Source organism: Protomyctophum parallelum (assembly GCF_964188405.1).
Source record: "Protomyctophum parallelum genome assembly, chromosome: 20".
NCBI classification, from domain to species: domain Eukaryota; kingdom Metazoa; phylum Chordata; class Actinopteri; order Myctophiformes; family Myctophidae; genus Protomyctophum; species Protomyctophum parallelum.
The window spans coordinates 28,549,997-28,568,896 of record NC_139718.1 but is presented as its reverse complement, the minus strand read 5'-3'; the positions used below and the strand labels follow the sequence as shown (position 1 = coordinate 28,568,896).

Here is an 18,900-nt window from a genome sequence, read left to right as displayed (position 1 = left end):
ACAGAGCTTAAGAGACCCAGCAGGGAGAGCAGGAAGAAGAGGCAGAGGCTTGGGGAGGGTGCAGGCATTGGGACGAGGGTAGTAGTAGTAGTATCACAGTGAGGAACTACTGATGCATTCTGGCGCATTTTCTGCTGCAGCACCCTGGGAATAATGTGGAATAGGAAACCCCTCCACCACCAGCCTCGCCTCCCTTAAGGAGGTCCCCTGAGCTGATGCCTGCATGCTGGACTAGCCTGAAACATGGTGAAGGGCAGCCCCGGGCTTATGGAGTATGTGTAGGTAACAAGGAGGCATGTCTTTGATGGCAGATGTTTCCAATAATAAAAACATAGCCTACATCCAGCTTGCATTAGTGGCTGGATCAAAAAACACACACTAATGCAAATTGAATGGCTTGACAGTTAAAGTGGGTATTAAAGAGTTAATCACATCAATATAAAGATGTGATGTTTCACTGATCGTGGGTTGCTGCTATGTAATTCAATGGTTAAACGTTACAGTATATATTATGGCATATTGCCCAGAGTTCCGTTTATTCCTGACAATTACATACTTTACTAACAGCTAGAAAGGAGGCTTGTCTTTGATGCCCAGAGGTTTAAAGAAAGCATGTGCACTAAGGGTGTTGAATTTATATGATTCAATACAAAACATCACCTCAGATCAGGCAGAGCTGACAAGTATCTCTCTGGGTCTCACCATACTCCATATTTAAGGTATTTAAGGTGCAGCTCCATAATGTTATATAGTGTATAGCAGTGGTAGCCACAAGCCATAATCTGGCACCAGGCTTTACTACAGAAGAGAAAGCTAGAGGCTAGAACTAGAACTGTGACTAGCGATTATTGTGTAATCGATTACTTGTTCAATGAATGGAATAATCAATGTTTTTGTAAATGTTATGTATCAACAAATCAACATCAGATTGCCATATTAAGAACCTATTGTATACTTTGTTGTATAATGGTGTTCCACAAAAATAGAAAGAATAGCCCGTCTAAGCTCAAAACGTGTCGCATCCCAACGCTTTGTGAGCTTGACAACTTTTAATACGGTGTATTATGTTTTCACGCTAACCCAAAGCCTGTAAAGGAGAGGTTTGGCACATTTTGTGTATGTGTAATTGAAGGAGCCAATCGAAGCAGTGCATGCATATTGACAGAGGAATCGCCTGCTCATACTGTAATCCTTCTAGAGTGCCTATTGTGACTATCCCCTGGTGGAGACAAGACTAGAATATTGAGCCCAATATGTAGATAGATAATGTTGATAAATATTGATACTGTAGATATAACAGACATGCAGGCAGAGGTACAGTTTAAAATCGGCATAGTGCTCCTTTAGGAAAAGACAAGAAGAGGCTCATCCCAGGGTTTACAGCTGTCACAGCTGACACCAGCTGACGACTGGACCAGATGAGCATAGTGATGAAGTAAGACAGGAGTGCAAGGTGCAGCAAAAAAACACCACAAAGAATCCTGTCATCAATATAAAGAAATAAGGTTAAAGGTAAAGTGTAGTTTGAATGAGATGAGTCAGATTTCTCTACATAACTATCTCAGCTGTTGGTGCGCAAATGAGCCTTGCATCTACCACGCAGAATACATTTTGACGACATATGCGCACTGGCGCACCGGTTGTGTACCCCCCTGATTAATAACATCTAAACATGAACATGTGAACACAACATGAACATAGTACTCTTATTATGCATATCGCATTCTCGCCGAGATATATTTTGTTTTTTGAGTTGAAAAAAGGAGAGAAAAATAAACGAAGCCCATCAATTAAGGTTTCAGAGTGGCTCTGAAACCACTATGTGGTCTTCAGAACCACTCTCAGAGGGAGTATCACTATGCTTTATCATGCATCCAAACCATTCCACCTTCCATATCTCATCCAGATATCCAGATCGGTCCCCACTGAGGGCTGTGGAAGGCTTAGTTGAAAATGTACCTGCCAATGACATCATTGGTGGGGATTCCACTCTAATGGATGCTACATAATTTATCTTCCTAATTATGTTGGTGAAATAGTAGCAACAGTTGTTACAGTTCAATTAAAAAAAGACATGTGATAGTTTGAAATCCCGAACGATGATCATTGGCAAATGTTTGAGTTATCCACAGCCTGCCTCTGAGACAGCGAGTAGACATTAATGGTACCGTCCTATACAGTGAAGATTAGTGAGTATGTATGGAGATAATGTGAAATGTTTCTTCAATGAAAGACTACTGACTGACTACCCAATGTGTCTTTCAATGAAAAAAGACAAGGGGACTGGTGTTTATTTGAAAAATAAAATGTCCTCTGCCTGTTCATTCATTCATTCACCCTCACTGACCCCCCCATCTGCCTTTAGGCCTGCTCAGTGAGGCATTCATTTCATATATACTGGTCAGACATGGTCAGGCACGCACGCACGCACTCCAAGCCATTCTATGTGCCACCTTAGCTCACTTTCACTCTGAGATCCATATTGATTTCTAGTCGTTGTGCTGCGGCATGGGAGGAAGGGTGCCATGGAGCGCTAGTGACCTTTATCAAAGTATGCAGATGCAGGATGTTGGTGCTGGGGGCCAGGAAGGGCACCTCCATTGGCATTGGTGCCTGTCAGCCTGGGCTGGCAAGGGAATTACATGAGAGCAATGACCTGTATTGAACGCACGCGACACACAGTTTTGGGGAGGCAACATTTATGAGGTCCCTGCTCATATTTGCACACAGACACTCAGGGATAGTCAGAGAGCTGGTGACACGCCGTACCCTGAATTGTGTTATAAATAAGCTTTAACTTAATTGCATTCTCCCAACTGGGAGGAACAAGCGCAGGGGCAGCATATTTGTTGCCACTCAACCTGTGTGTGCACAGTAAAATCCAGTGTTCATTTCACTCTGAGAGTGTAAAAATGAACATGAATGGGCTCAGAATTATTTTAAACACTATACTCTGAGTTGTGTGTGCGTGCAAGCGTCTACTACTGTATGTACTGTAGCATGCTCATTGCCCATACATTTGTGCTGTACAAGCTGGCCATTGATGACACTGGAGGAATAGTCGCTTCCTACTAGATACAGAGCCTCCAGCTGGCACAAGATGGAACATCTTCAATAACCATTGACCCAAGTTCAGACGCCCCTGCAACTTTAGAGAAGCATTTTATGTCATCTCCTCGTGGGTAATTACTGCAAGGCCTGTGCGCAGAGCCGTAAAGCACAAGCATCTCACCTTCCACCTTTCTATGAGAACAGCAGGAAGTGTAGGCCAGGAGTGAGTACACTAAAACAACAGAAGCAAACAACAGACTAGACTCATGAATAAGCAAAACTCTTAATTGAATGCATGTATACAGCACATCAGCAAACAGAAAGTGAGTTAGTCTGGTATAGAATTTATACAGCAAAATGTTTGCTTGTTTTACTCTGAGTGCACTGTATACAGTTGTACGCAAATGGAGTTACAAATGGATAAATTAACACAGTGGATTTCACAGTTTTGGTACAATTCTACAAATGATATCTTGTGAAATATGGTTTGATCACAATTACATGCTCAATATTATATTTACATAGTTTATATAGTTAGATATTTGACAACATTTAACTATATACACAAAATCTCATTGCTGAAAACAGACAATCTACAGTACAAGCTCACTCACATCACATTTCTTCACCAAAAATAGCTGATCCACAAGCCGAAAACACGTGCGCTTAAATTTTTACGTAACCTTTATTTATCCAGTAAAAAAACACACACGGACTGAGTCTCTTTTACAAGTGGGAACTGGCCAAGAGGCAGAAATAACATTACACTTCAATGCTACAACAACTGTAAGGAGGCAGATCACCAAGAATGGCTTCGAAAATATACCAATGATGTAGCCTGCGAGATCAATGAGGCAATGAGAACCAACCCCAACTGCAGCATACATCGTACAGTGATGTGTTCTGAAAGGTGAGTTGGTTATGAATCTCAGTGCAACATGGTACAGGGGATCCAGTTTGGCCAAGGTGGAGGAGCAAGCACACCTAATGTTATCACCATAGTCCAATTTGAACAGAAAAACAATCGTTCAATCTGCAGTAGAAGCCCAAAGTGAATTTAAACGTTTTGCACAAAGAATCAATATGAAATTTAAAATGTAGGAGTACTGTATATCTAACCAGAAACCCATTAAGGTATTTGTACAACATAGCCTTGGTATTTTTGCCATTGTTTATCCCATAAAGGGATGCTAGGATTCATGTAGGCCTAGTTAATTTGCATCTTATCACATAACCTTTTCAACTTTTCAACGACAATCAGCTCTACTGGCTGTGTGAGATGGGTGGCAGGGCCTATAGTATGCTACATAGAGGTATAAGGAAAGCCTCATGGCTCTATTTTGGATGTCTAGAAAAGTGTTAACAAGGACAAAAGCTGAGTGGTCAGCAGGACATGGATACTTACTGTATTTGTGGACATGTGTTCTGTCATTCATGAAGCCAAAGAGGGGTTGACAAACTTGACATAATACTCATTCCTGAGATACGGAGGTTGGGTGGTGCGGGCGATGGTTGCAAGGCCTCGGTGTGAATGTGGAGAAATTAGAGACGCATTTCGTATTATGACCCTTCCACCCCTTCACCCCTCTACAAATAACTCACTTGATTCTATTAAAAAAAAATACAAGGTACGTTTACAAGCATGCACATCTAGTCATGCTCAACCAGACTTGATGACACTTGCAATTATATCAGCAGAACCTACACTGTAAACCCTTGCTGTACAATTTCAGAAGAATCTGCAGTATTATACTGTATTGGTATCATAAAGTATTATACTGTAAACTGCAATGCGTTCTGGGAGAGAGAAAGTCTCAGCAGCAACAGCAAAGCATCCTGGGAAGAAGACAAGACAAGTCCTACTTTTCATTATGCTTGTCAAATGTTAAAAAGGTGATTATTATTTAAATAATAAGGAAATAATAAGGAAATAGGTAGGCTTTATCTAGTTTTCTGCCATTTAGCAGTGTCATGGAAAAAGCTATTGAAAACTGCATGCGCTCTAGCTAGATAAAATAGCACACATTTAAGAATGGTTGGCACAAATAAGTGGCTCTTTTATTAAGCTTCATCCTCGGTGTCGGATGTTTTTTGTCTGATCAAACGATGTATTCACACAGTGCCATATTAGGACCGAAATACATAACATTTCAAAATGGGTCCAAATTGTGTCAAAGGAGATTGAGAGTCAATGGCTCATAAAACAAGGGGAGAGAAAGGCATAGAAATAGAAGTGAAGTATAATGTGGACTAATTATTGTTAAAAAGGATGCTAATCGAGAGAGGTCCTGCTCTTTGGCCTTTAGTCAGGGGCAAAGATACACACTCTTTGGTCACAGAAATTAACAGCCAGAGAAAAACTGTCACAGCCTCACGGCAAACAGGAAAACCTCACGTGTGCCTGTACAGAAAACAAAAGTAGCATTCCCATTGTTGATGTTGATGTTGTACTGTACACACAGAAGTGGAGGCTAAATCAATTCATGTGGTGAGCACAAGGCTGACCTCGAGGAGGAACGCTATTCTACCGGGAGCCTTCTATACGCATTCATCCTACACTTTTGTTTTGCAGTATGGAAATGTTCTCATGAATTTTCCAGTGCACTTCAGTATGAAGTTGTCACATCCGACAATACTCTTTTGTTTCTCTTTTTTGTGTCTTTTTTTTACAATTTTATACATGCACGCAGAATCTAATTCATTATTATCCCTCACTGTAAATTATGTAAATTTCTGGGAGACTGTCGGGAGTTCCATAACAGCAGCATAGGCTTGTCATTCTGTTACAAACCCCAGAAGGCCCTGATGACGAGGAGAAGAAAGAGATATTCACATAAATATTTGCGGATGTTCATGCACATTGAAAATGGATCTTGTGACAACTTAATTGAAGAGTAGCCGACAGCGGTTTCCACACAATTATCTGTAAAACATGTGTCATTACACACATTCATCATCACCATGATGTAGAATGGTGAATGTTTGTGTAGAGTGAGATCTGTGATCTACAGCACTGTATGTATCGCTCTAGATTCCCATTGCCCTTGTGTATACACCTAGTCTGCACAGTGTGTACTGTGTGCTGTCTGTGCAGTGTAAATTATCAATACTTTGTCCCCCGCACCAATGTCACCCCAGTACATTTATCGTACTTGTGATTAAAGTGATTCTGACTCTGATTGCTTCATTATCATATCACCTACTTTGAGTATGATGACTACACAACCGCTCCTCTGCAATGTCGCTAGGATCATGGCGTTGGATGGAGATCCCAATGACCGCTACACAGCAAAATCCTCAGTGTTCATTTACAAATGGATATTAACTGTGTATTGTAAGAAAAACATTGCTGCTTTTACCTCATTGTGAAGGGGTCAGAGGTGAGACCTTTGGCACAACCTCATTCACCCGACCTGCCAATTCATCTCCATAGAGCTTTGATTAGAACATAAATCACACTCAGATTAATCACAAAGGTCTGGAACTAATGGAATGACATGGAGAGAGGCCTAAAATAACTCTTTCACTGTGCTTAAATCACATCACTATTCTCCCTCATAGCTGGTATTGATGCTGTCTCTGTGTTAGGTTTGAAGTTGAAGCTAAAATTGATAGCCCTGGACAGGAATAGGAGCCAAGCTCTACTTAACACAGCCCTTTCCACCCTAAAGGCAATGGATTTCAACTGATATTTTGAACCTAAAACATTCAAATTCTTCTCCTAGGAAGTGTCACTGTAAAATAGATGACAGCGGAAAGTAACATGCCTGAATTGGCCTGAATTGCCCTCTTGTTTTTTAACGATGGTTTGAAGTGATAAATACTGCCCCCCCCACAACCCCACCTGCCAGTATTTATCAAGTTGTGCACTCTCACACCAGACTTGGTGCGTCTGCAGCCGTAAGAACACCTAACTCGCAACCCAATGCACAACACGACGAATGGATCGATAGAGCAGCATTCCCTCACAATACCGACAACATCACAGCAGCGGTCTCCTAATAATAGTCCCCTCCACCCCCAACACACACACACACTCAGGAGGTTGCGAGGCCCCAGGAGCATGCTGATCACAGAGACCCCCACCGATTCAACCCTCAGGAGCGAGCGCCACAGAGCACAGCACAGACCCTGCCTGCCAGCCAGCCGGCGAACGCAGCCCTGAGTGTGGCCCACTCGGTGGTGGTGGTGTGTGTGTGTGTGTGTGTGTGTGTGTGGGGGGGGGGGGTTACAGATGCTTGTCACTTTGATTCAGAGCCAGAGGGTCCCAATGTGTGAGATGCAAGCTGTGAAATAAACAAATCAATATTTCTTATGAGGCACCGTGCTGTCCACATACTGCCGTCTCTACGCCTATAGTAGGCCTATATCAGAGGAATGGGTCCAAGCTTGTTGTAATTGTACTTATTTGATCTTATCATATGTAGGCCAATTTATTATGTGTGTCAATTCTCGTGCAGACCTATGAGACCATTAAGCTCCTATAGGACCCGGGTCTGAATCTGACCCCCATCTTGTCTTGCATGTCTCTCCTCTCTCTGCCCTTGGCTTCCTGTCTGTCTACAATGACCTACATATCTGAAATGCATGATTCTAAACTACGTCCGTCTCTAGACATGGTCATTTTTGTTTACCTATATTAAGCACGTTTAAGTCTATGTCTTGATTACTGTATTGAAATTATTGGAAACAAATGGCTTCCTCAAATATCAAACGGACTTGTGTAAGTGTATGCTTTAGAAAATCAAGCAGTAATGCTGTACATACTGTAAGTTGGGACCACCAGTACTAATACTGAGCTAGACTATAAAACATTTGTGTATCTGCAAACTCATACATGTTGCATACAGTAAAACGAAAGTAATGTGCAAAAACAAAATAACAAAATGTTCTTATGCATAATTTCCATAGCCTTGAGGAAAAACATACAACTGTGAACAAACCACTGCTGAACAGAGAGACAGCGAAATGCCTTCACGACCGACGACGTACGTCGCGACGTATATTTTTCCGTCGCAACGTATATTCGAGTACGTCCTGGCGTAAATATCAATTCGTCCCGGCAGAACGGACTCGTCGCGGCTATATCTACCCGTTTGCGACGTAATATGTTGGCTATTATTTTCCGTCGCGCCAGAACGGGACTCGTCGCAGCTATATCTACCCGTTGTGGCGTGAGCTGGACTCGTCTCGGCAGAACGTGACTCGTCGCGACTATATCTACCCGTTTGCGACGTGCGCCTCGCCGGTCCGGTCTCCAGGCGAGCCTGCGTCCTTCATATATTTTTTTTTCTGCTCTCGTTGGACTTAACTTTAAAAGTCCAATGGAACACCTCTTTGTAACGGGTCGCTGTAGTATAGTGGTCTAATTCCTCGCCTCTCTATTCTTTTTTGCTGAGGACGCTGGTTCAATTCCCGCTCGCGGCAAACCAAAATTATTATATTTTAGACAGACAGACAGACAGACAGACAGACAGACAGACAGACAGACAGACAGACAGACAGACAGACTGCCTGTCTGCCTGCCTAATGTATTGTAAATAATGTATTCATTCCATACGGCTATTTTTTTTTAATATAAAAACTTTTGTCTTTCGCGCGATTCGAACCAGCGTCGTCAGCACCAAAACATTGAGAGGCGAGTGATTAAACCGCTGGACTACAGCGGCCATACGTTACAAAGAAGTGTTTCATTGGACTTATAAAGACAATAGCACCCAGCTGCAGTCTCGCAAGGGGAGGGACCGGAAGTGCTTTTATTTCCGGCTTCCACGTGCACAAGCGCACATACACGCACGCGAAATATAATGCGCGTGCACGACACGCACTTGCTGGTGCGCGCTTAAATGCCGGGTGTATATAGTACCATCTGTGCTTAAACATAATTACGTGGTCGGTTTGGAAAAGTTTGAAGTAGTTTGTTGTAGGTAATATTTTAATTGAAAGCTTATTAGTTGGTGGTATAAGTGTGCATATTTGAAGAAATGCAAATCTAACAATAATAAAATGATATGCAATAATAGGCTAGGCCTATATGGTCGATTATAACATAATGATATCAAGGCATTTAAGTAATGTAATAAGTTGCTATAACCCCGTACCCCTGTCCCACACACACCATGTCCAGACCATAGATCACAGACACACGACCATATGCATTTAATTTACTATGAAAACCTGCATTTCCCGTCAGTCAGTCAGTAAGTGTGTCATGTCACGCCTCGTGTCATGCCTCCATATATGGTCACGCCTCATGACACGTCACACCGCCATATATGGCCGTTTCCATATGATATAAGATCCCGACACTGACCTCATCAAACCCTGGATAGCCATACATTGAAAAGACTGGATCATCACCTAGATCTCCATATATGGAGCTGAGGCGGCCAGCAACTCTACATCTGACCTCATAATGTAATAATCAGCTCATAATGTAATTAAAAGACGAGCACATAACTTAATAGATTTTTCTATAATGTAATAATGTGTTACATTAAGAACCTCCACATAGGCGACTCATACTGTAATAAAACTTCATAATGCAATAATGTCTTTATAATGTATGAGCTGATTATTACATATTGCATTATATTTCGCGTGCGTGTATGTGCGCTTGTGCACGTGGAAGCCGGAAATAAAAGCACTTCCGGTCCCTCCCCTTGCGAGACTGCAGCTGGGTGCTATTGTCTTTATAAGTCCAATGAAACACTTCTTTGTAACGTATGGCCGCTGTAGTCCAGCGGTTTAATCACTCGCCTCTCAATGTTTTGGTGCTGACGACGCTGGTTCGAATCGCGCGAAAGACAAAAGTTTTTATATTAAAAAAAAATAGCCGTATGGAATGAATACATTATTTACAATACATTAGGCAGGCAGACAGGCAGTCTGTCTGTCTGTCTGTCTGTCTGTCTGTCTGTCTGTCTGTCTAAAATATAATAATTTTGGTTTGCCGCGAGCGGGAATTGAACCAGCGTCCTCAGCAAAAAAGAATAGAGAGGCGAGGAATTAGACCACTATACTACAGCGACCCGTTACAAAGAGGTGTTCCATTGGACTTTTAAAGTTAAGTCCAACGAGAGCAGAAAAAAAAATATATGAAGGACGCAGGCTCGCCTGGAGACCGGACCGGCGAGGCGCACGTCGCAAACGGGTAGATATAGTCGCGACGAGTCACGTTCTGCCGAGACGAGTCCAGCTCACGCCACAACGGGTAGATATAGCTGCGACGAGTCCCGTTCTGGCGCGACGGAAAATAATAGCCAACATATTACGTCGCAAACGGGTAGATATAGCCGCGACGAGTCCGTTCTGCCGGGACGAATTGATATTTACGCCAGGACGTACTCGAATATACGTTGCGACGGAAAAATATACGTCGCGACGTACGTCGTCGGTCGTGAAGGCATTTCGCTCCACCTGGCTGAACAACATTCTTAGCCAACCCATGATTTTACAACAACCAGTGTCACCGGGTGCAGTACATAGTTCAGACTAGTCATTGGTCCGACAAACGACAACCCACATCAAACCCTAACCTAACCATAACCGCAAGCACGGGAGCAGCGCATGTCTGACATGCGGACGCATGTCGGACTAATGCTCCGTCGGAATTACATGCGCCAAGAATGAGAAAAATGGGAATTTTCTTACCAGGTCTCGTCGTTTTTGAACTCCAGCTCTCCATAGGTGTCCTCAAAGTCCTCCCCTCCTCCTTTGGCCAGCCCTTCTATGGTACGATAGGGCACGATGATCGTACCCCTCGCTCCCGAAGTCCTCAGTACCTTCACTTCCATAATGCCTATGCTCTCGCTCACATGCAATGTGCTGCTCTCGAATGTGAAGATGCCCGAATGGTCGTCATCCAGGATGGTGACAGTGGCCACGGTGGGGAAGCCCAGCATGGCCTTGGGGTACGGGAGGCTGTTGGCAGACAGGACCTCATCCTCCGTCTCCAGGACACGCAGGTTGCTGAGGCGCACAAAGAAGTGCTCGTCCTCCTCGAATATGTCATCATCGATGATGCCAATGTTGATCTCCTTAAACATCTCGGCCGGCTTGAACACCACGGTGCCTTCGGTGAACTCGTAGTCAGCGCCGGCGTTGGCTGAGCCATCCTCCGTCTTGTAGTCCACATAGATAGTCTTGTTGATGTCGCCACCCTTCCTGGAAACTGTCAGAATGACAGCGCCGCAGTTTTCCAGACACTGATAGACGGCAGGCTCGAAGGCAATCCGGGATACAAACTCCTCAGGCTCGTCCACGTGCACCTCCTGCACACTGGCGCTCCTCTTAGCCTGTTCTGCCACGTGCTTCTTCAGGATGTTGCCAGCACCCGTCATCATGCGCGTGGCCTGGATACGGTAGAAGGCGCGGCTCTTTTGCTGGTGGGAGAGGGCATAGTAGTTGGCCATCTCCACCAGCTGATCAAGCTCCTTCTCTGGGTACTTCTGCTTCAGGTCTTTCAGGATCCGAATCATGTCACGCCGGGACTCATCCACCTCTTTGCCGTCAATCAAGCCCATTAGATTGCTGGACACGCCTCCATCCACAAAGTGCGAGTTGACCATCTTGCCATCCATTTCGATCCCCTTGGAGCGGTCGTGCTCTGTCTCGATGATGACGCCTCTGTGTTTGTCGGTGCGGTACTTCTTGTGCATGAACTTGTAGAACAGCAGCCGCCGGTCTGCTACCCAGGCCAGGATCACACAGATCGGGAAGAAGGCCAGTGTGAGCAGTCCCTCCCAAATCTGCACCTCATTGGGAGAAAACACTGCCAAGATCATGTAGAGCCAGATGTAAGCAAAGATGCTCCAGCCCGCTGTGATGAAGAACACTCTGAGATGTTTGACCTTGCGGACCTCTCCTTGGGGAACCACAGACACACAGATGCCAATGATGACAAACATATTAAAGGCAGCACTGCCAACGATCGTCGAGGGCCCCAGCTCACCGGCCCTGAACTCATGTCCACAGACCTCGATTACAGAGAGCAGGATCTCAGGGGTAGACGAGCCCAAGGCCATGAGGGTGAGGTTGGAAACTGTCTCATTCCACACCCGGATAGTGGTGGTGGTTGTCTCCCCATTGGGCCTCTTGATTATGATCTCCTTCTCCTGGGACGTGATGACCTCGATTGCGGCCATGAAGCGGTCAGCAATGATGGACACGCCCAGGAACATGTAGATCAGAGCTACAAAGTACACAATGACCCGAGCAATCTTGTCTCCCATGGATGGATCCACAGGGTACCAGATGGGCAAGATGATGCCCGTTGTGCACTTGGAGTTTCCCCCACAAGAGGTACCATTGTTGGGGGAGAGCGAAGGACTCGGTGTGGTCCGGGCATCCACGCAGACGAAGCCCACAGCCACAGAGACCAGCCCCAACCAAAGGTAGGTACATGAACCCGGCTTCACCGGCCTTGAGCCCTCCATGCACCCTCCTTCGTCTCAGGGGTCCTTACTGCGCTAACAGTCCCTCTGGGATCCAGCACTGGGCTGTGCTTTGTCTACACACGCCACCTGAACACACAACAGACAAGAGACACAAAAATGTATATGAGTGCCTAAACCAGGGCAAGTAGTCAAATTAATTAAAACGTGATTCTAACTTGTACTCCCCTCTTATTCTGCACATGGCACATGCTAGAGATGGTACCTTGTACTGTACCTGTATGAGTGAGTGACAAAAACAACTCTTGATTCTTGCCTTCTATTATGAAATAATAGAGGGAGTACCACAGACGAAAAACAGTCTAAGTCCAAATTTCAGACTGACCCCTCCACGAAAAGGCCTCGTTGTCCTGGCCCCTTATCTATCATTTATACATTATGGATAAATAGTGTGGACTTTTTGTCTGTGGCATTCAACTAAACAAAGAGTTGTTTGAACAGATGAACAAAACACAAATATTAACATGTTTGCGCAGTAAACACCATTAATATGTAATACATATTAGTTTAACTTGTGTCGGTTAAAACAAACTGCTTTATTTTTTCTTTAATTACTAATTAACTTATTTTGAATTATTAAAGGGACACACAAAATGTTAATGACGTTAAGATTTAGAACACTTTCCTGGTGTTATTATGTGTATTATGTGGTTTTAGATATTTTATAGATTGTCCATGATGTCACAGACACTGGTCTCACTTCCTGGCTGGACTACATGTTGGCTGCGTCCGAATTCATTCCCTATGCCCCTTATAGTGCACTACTTTGGCGTTTCGCCATTTTGTTGTAGTGTCCGAATGTGTAGTGAGCATTTTTGCACCCTAACATAGTGGACTGAAGTATCCCACAATGCACCGGGAATTGTAGGGAGCATCCGATGGTCACTACAAAAACACAGCGAAGCAAATCTGCCCCATAATGCATTGCTCAAGCTCGCTCTTGAATGCACATGCACGCGTTTGCGCACGTGCGCTGCTTCTGCATGCATGCGCTCATTGGGCTCCAACTCAGAAGAGGCAGAAGTTGAACCAGCGAAAGAACTCAACACAAATGTACTTTTTAAACTTTCGTTTTCCCTTCCCTGGCGGATCTCGAAGCTACAGATCTCGAGACAAATGATCTGTGCATTTATTTGAAATAGTTTTATTTTATTTATAATAAATTACTCATTTGCAATAGTATTACTGATCCATTGTATCACCCAGGCCCAGCGCATGACTTTAGGAGAGGAATCAGTTGCTTGCTGTAGAATATATTTGCGAGATTCTTTATCACAAACGTAGGCTAAATACATGCATGTGAGACACATTAATTGTGTCCGAACATATGTTTTATTAATATTCATTAATTCCTGCCATGAAAAAATATGCTATCCAACATTATTTCATTGAATTGCGATAAATACATTAAAACTTCTTTATGTAGGCAGTCATTTATTGGACTGCTGTATAACACCAAACGTCCGTATTATTATTGTGAGCAGAGCTTGTAGATCGGCTACTTTTGGTAATTCTTTACCAAAAGTAGGCCTACCCGATACAAGCTCACAACACGGACGTCGCGTTGCTTATAGATCGGCTATTTTTCATAGGCCTATGTTATTTTAAAATAACCTTTTTATCATAGACATATAGGCCTAAATGCCTGCAAACATATTTTCATTAACCTATTTTTTCTTTATTCATTCATGAATTTAAAACTTTAAAAAATTGTCCTTGCAGGGAGGTTGACAGCCTGCAGTCACTTATTTGATACAGTCCGTTCCTAGCGAAAATTCAGCAGCAGCGTTTTGACTGGTTTCTTGTAGTCAGTTGATCCTTCATATCCAAATGAGTGAAACGGCCGGGATGATTTGTTTATTTTTCAAACAGTTCTTTATGAGGTGATCTGAAAAAACCTAATGGGGATTTCATGCAAATAAAAAGTACATGAACCCGCGGACCTACAGCGCCCTCTACCGATATTGACGTCAGAGTCGGTGCTCCCCATACAGGGAGTATTGTCCGAAATCATCACTATAGAGTCCACTAGAGTCTGGATCCCCGTATGGGGGGTAGGGAGTAGGGAACAACCCTAGCAATTCGGATGCAGCCGTTGTCTCAGTAAGACAGCCCTCCCCCTATCCACAAAGAGGAGCAGTACATCAAAGCATTATGGGAATTGTAGTCCAGGAAGGAAGTGAGCCCAGTGTCTGTGACATCATGGACACTGCTAAAATCTAAAATATCTAAAACCACATATTACACACATAAAGACCCCAGGAAAGTGTTTGAAATCTTCTAAACATCATTAACATAATTTATTGCAAAAAGGGTGAAGTGTCCCTTTAAAGGAACCTTGGTTAATTCTGGAGCTTTATTTTTGAGAGTACCTAAAAGGGCTGTTTTGAGTTTGTTTTGTGATTTCCATTTGTTTGGTGGGAAAGTGCATAGGGAAATGAAATCCGAAGTGGATTTTTTGTTTATTTTTTAAGTGACTGAATTTGATTTAAATTCCCTTGCCCACTGACTCAATACAAGAAAAACTAAACTTGAATTACTGTGTGTTGTGTCTGATTAATATGATTGTATTTTTCTGCATACAGTACATACAAGGGTCCTGGTATGATTTATGGTTTACTTTTTTAGTAAACCATAAACATTTTGTAGGTGTTCATGAGTGTGTTTGATTTTGTATTTGCCGTTTTCATTTAGTTTAATATTTTATTCTTGTCAGGCCTCGCCCCGAATTGGGACCCCAGCAACAAAACCATTTCAAACCGCTACATTACATGTATCACTTAGTACTATTAATATATTATGCATGCAATAATGAGTAAGTAGCCTATTGTGTGTTAATATTGAATCCCATAATAACTCAATGTATTAAGCTATTCAGCCCCAAGGCAATTATGAATCATTTTAAATTCCAATTTTTTTGTGGTAACAACTGCCTTATCAAACCGGAATGTGAAACCATGAATACATTTTACTGTGAGAAAGAATTGAAAGTATTCAAATGATCCTATATGTTTAACTTCAATAACTTTCTGCCTCGTATTTTACCAACAGCATAACCATGAGACATTTGTGCTATCTGCTTGCGGTGGGACGGAAATACTTCCCCATATTCAAAAAAGCAAATGATGTTACACACCACTGTGTGAATCTTGTAGATAATGTTTTTTGTTGTTTTTTTCAAAATTTCTAAAAAGAAAAAAATCTGCACATCTAAATAGGACTTGACAATTATTCTGATGGTTATGTCAAACTCAAGGGCCGGGGGATAAATCAGGCCTGTGAATGAATTATCTTTGGTGGGATGATATTTAATTACTATTAGAACTGGTCAGCTGGTATATTGCATGCACCACCATAATACTACTATAAGTCCCACAATGCACTGCAAGTGCAAGTGTGCATTGGCACATTTTCCTCTGGTGAAAATAAATCCCTTTCTGGCCAGAAAGTACTGTTTATACGTGTGGTGGGGGGCTCAGAGTGCTTCCACTAAGGAAAGTAGGCTTTCTAATGACACAACCCGCCTTTGTTTTGGTGAGTAGCAAAAACGTTCTTTTTATTTACGCTAAAGACGAGAGGCTGGTCTGCATTCATGCGAGCCGCGGAAGTTGAGAGTAACATAGCTCTAAATGCAACACATTAGAGCTATGGACCAGAGCTAAAGCCAGGTGGGAGGCAGTCAATTGGCAATCAATTGGCTGAGGCAGAGGCTGGAAATTGCACAGGTGAGAGGAATTGGCCTCATTAGGCCCACTGGCAGAGCCTGACCAGAGCCTTTTGTGGTGTTTCTGGACAACGGTGTATGCCACAGACTCGAGTCCAGGCACTGCACTCTCTGTGGGGGTGTGGAACGCTTGTGTCGAATTTGAAGTCGGTGGGGCGGGGGACCGCATGTAATTCCGACAGAGCATTAGTCCGACATGCGTCCGCATGTCAGACATGCGCTGCTCCCGTGCTTGCGGTTATGGTTAGGTTAGGGTTTGATGTGGGTTGTCGTTTGTCGGACCAATGACTAGTCTGAACTACGTACTGCACCCGGTGGGGCAAACGGTTCTCGAGTTACGTGTATTACAACCGTATACACACACGCGCGCACACACACACACCTACGCAGACAGTGGCACATTTATAGTTAGATGATTGTTATATTGTTGCAATAATATAGGCTGTGTTAGGTCCAGGTTCAATATGTGCAATCATTTCAATACGTGTTAAATAAACATTGAACCAGTCTGGCCTTCGACTTGTACGATTTGTTTTATTTTGGCCCACTGTGTATTTGAGTTAGTATCCCTAATATAGACCGTGGGCCAGAGGCAATAGAGGGTATGCGCATGCATGAAGTGAATGGCAGATCGAGTGACAAAGTGAGTGACAAAGGGTATGTGATGTTGTTTAAAGTCATTTAATGCAATCAAATAGGACTTTTCTGTTTGGATGTATGGGCTGTCAAGGCCAGAAAATAGGTTTTTGCCACTCAGTAGGCGTTCCTGCATAACTTCCAGTTATGATGATGATGTCACACGCATACCCTCTATAAGAACAAGGATAACAGATATCCACCCCTAACTTATGAGCTAAGAGCAGCTAGAGCGAATACTACACATTTCGGGCCCTATCCTCGTTGGCTCTGTGATCATTTAGTGGGCCAAGAGGTTAGGTGGGGGCCCTGTTGCAGAGGCTTTGCACCTTGGGGCTCCCAAGGCACACGGGCAGTTTAAGCTCAATTATAATTATCTCTCAGAGATATACCACCACATCCTGTGACAGTTAATCATTCTGTCCCTGGGAATACACCAGAGAATTAGATATTGTATTCAAATCAAGCTAGTGTCCCTTCACTGCACTTTTCATTAGCCTGTGTTGTTACATTTTTTGTTGTTATTTTTTTTTGTAATATATAAATGCAATGTAGTTCAGTACATTTCAATGTGTATTGTACAAATATCCTGTTAACTCAACATTAACTCAAATGCAATACACTGTATATGCAAAACACAAACTACTTGATGTTCTCAAACAAAATGTGTGATAATGGATATCGAATATTGTGCCCGATGAGCAGCCAATTTGGATCACTGACAAGTCCTTTGACAGACCTGTGACAGAATTCTTTCCGCCAAGTTGTGGCGAGTCAAAGACTGACACCAATTGAAGTGCCAAATATTGTCTCTAGGTCCTGAGTAGAGTCAACATGGAAATGTCTACGAAAAGCTGTTGATGATTCTGGCAAGGTCTTGTGTGCATATTCAGGCTGTTAAACAAAGATGTCCTTCTGACACACTAAAGCACGTTTTCCTACACTTTCATATTGCATTTTGGACCAAAAGTGTTACTACCTGTTACTCCTTACAGTACACAAAAGGATTTTCTTATTTTGTAAGCAGAGGTCATAAGAGAGCTACTAACTTCTGCATTATCCCATAATGAGATTTGCTTTCAAGCCAGCTGTGAGGGAGGATGTCACATTTTAAATGGTTAGAACGTTTAGGTCAATACATAAATGTACTATGTAGGGATTCAGGATAATATTGCTCAAGGACACTTCAAATTTACTTCCCAACATTGCTGTGGATGGATACATACGCTGACAGCTGTAGAGATCTTTTTTTTTTTTCCAGTTACAGCACTGATCATCTTTTTAAACAATACTAGCACTCTGTAGCATTTGGAAAGTAAGTCTGCAAGATCTACAGTAACAAAGATGTTGATCATGAAGCATCCTGCTCTTGTGGGTAGAGGAGACGGCATAACAATAAAAGAGGGTAGAGGAAATGAGAGAGACAGAAAGAAGCTAAGAGGAATGGAATGAGAATAATAACTGAATCAGCATATCTGTTTCTATGGACAGGAGCCAGCTTTGCCATTCCCGAGAGAAAAGACAGCAACACAAACAAAAACAAGCTGAGAGAAACTAATTGAGTGACAAAGTTGTGACTTAATGAGAGAATATTTGATTCTGAAGGCAAAGGTTTTTACACTGGTTACGGTACTTTCTCTCTGTCTGAGAGCAGATGAATACTTGGTGTGGGATAAAAACAAATTATATATAGGCCTATAGTTGCAAGCAGCGATAAGACGGGACCAAGCAGGAAGGCAATAAGCAATGAGAGAGAGAGAGAGAGAGAGAGAGAGCTTATCCTGAAGCACAGCAACAATATGGCATGGTGGATGACCAACAAGGTGGCCATGGTGGAGGCGTCAGCGCAGAGGGGAAGCCAGTGGAAAGCAGTAGAGGGGGGGGGGGGGGGAGATAAGTTGAGACTTCTTCCAAGATAACCACTGCTTAAACTGTTTTAGATTTTAGCCTGATTATTGCTCGGCCCTGTTGTTTTTCTTTTCAAAGCTCAGTGTCCATCTCTGACACAAACAATCCCTGTCCACAAACAGGAGT

General features: G+C 43.0%; 1 protein-coding gene across 1 annotated transcript in view; it reads right to left on the bottom strand.

Annotated features, from left to right (window-relative positions):
* The window catches only part of slc8a3 (solute carrier family 8 member 3), a 140,009-nt gene that overhangs the window by 113,274 nt on the left and 7,835 nt on the right, over window positions 1-18,900 (bottom strand). Inside the window, exon 2 of the mRNA XM_083792383.1 lies at window positions 10,705-12,575. Coding sequence (XP_083648509.1) covers window positions 10,705-12,488 — 1,784 coding nt within the window. The 5' untranslated portion in view covers window positions 12,489-12,575. The remainder of the gene's footprint in view (window positions 1-10,704; window positions 12,576-18,900) is intronic.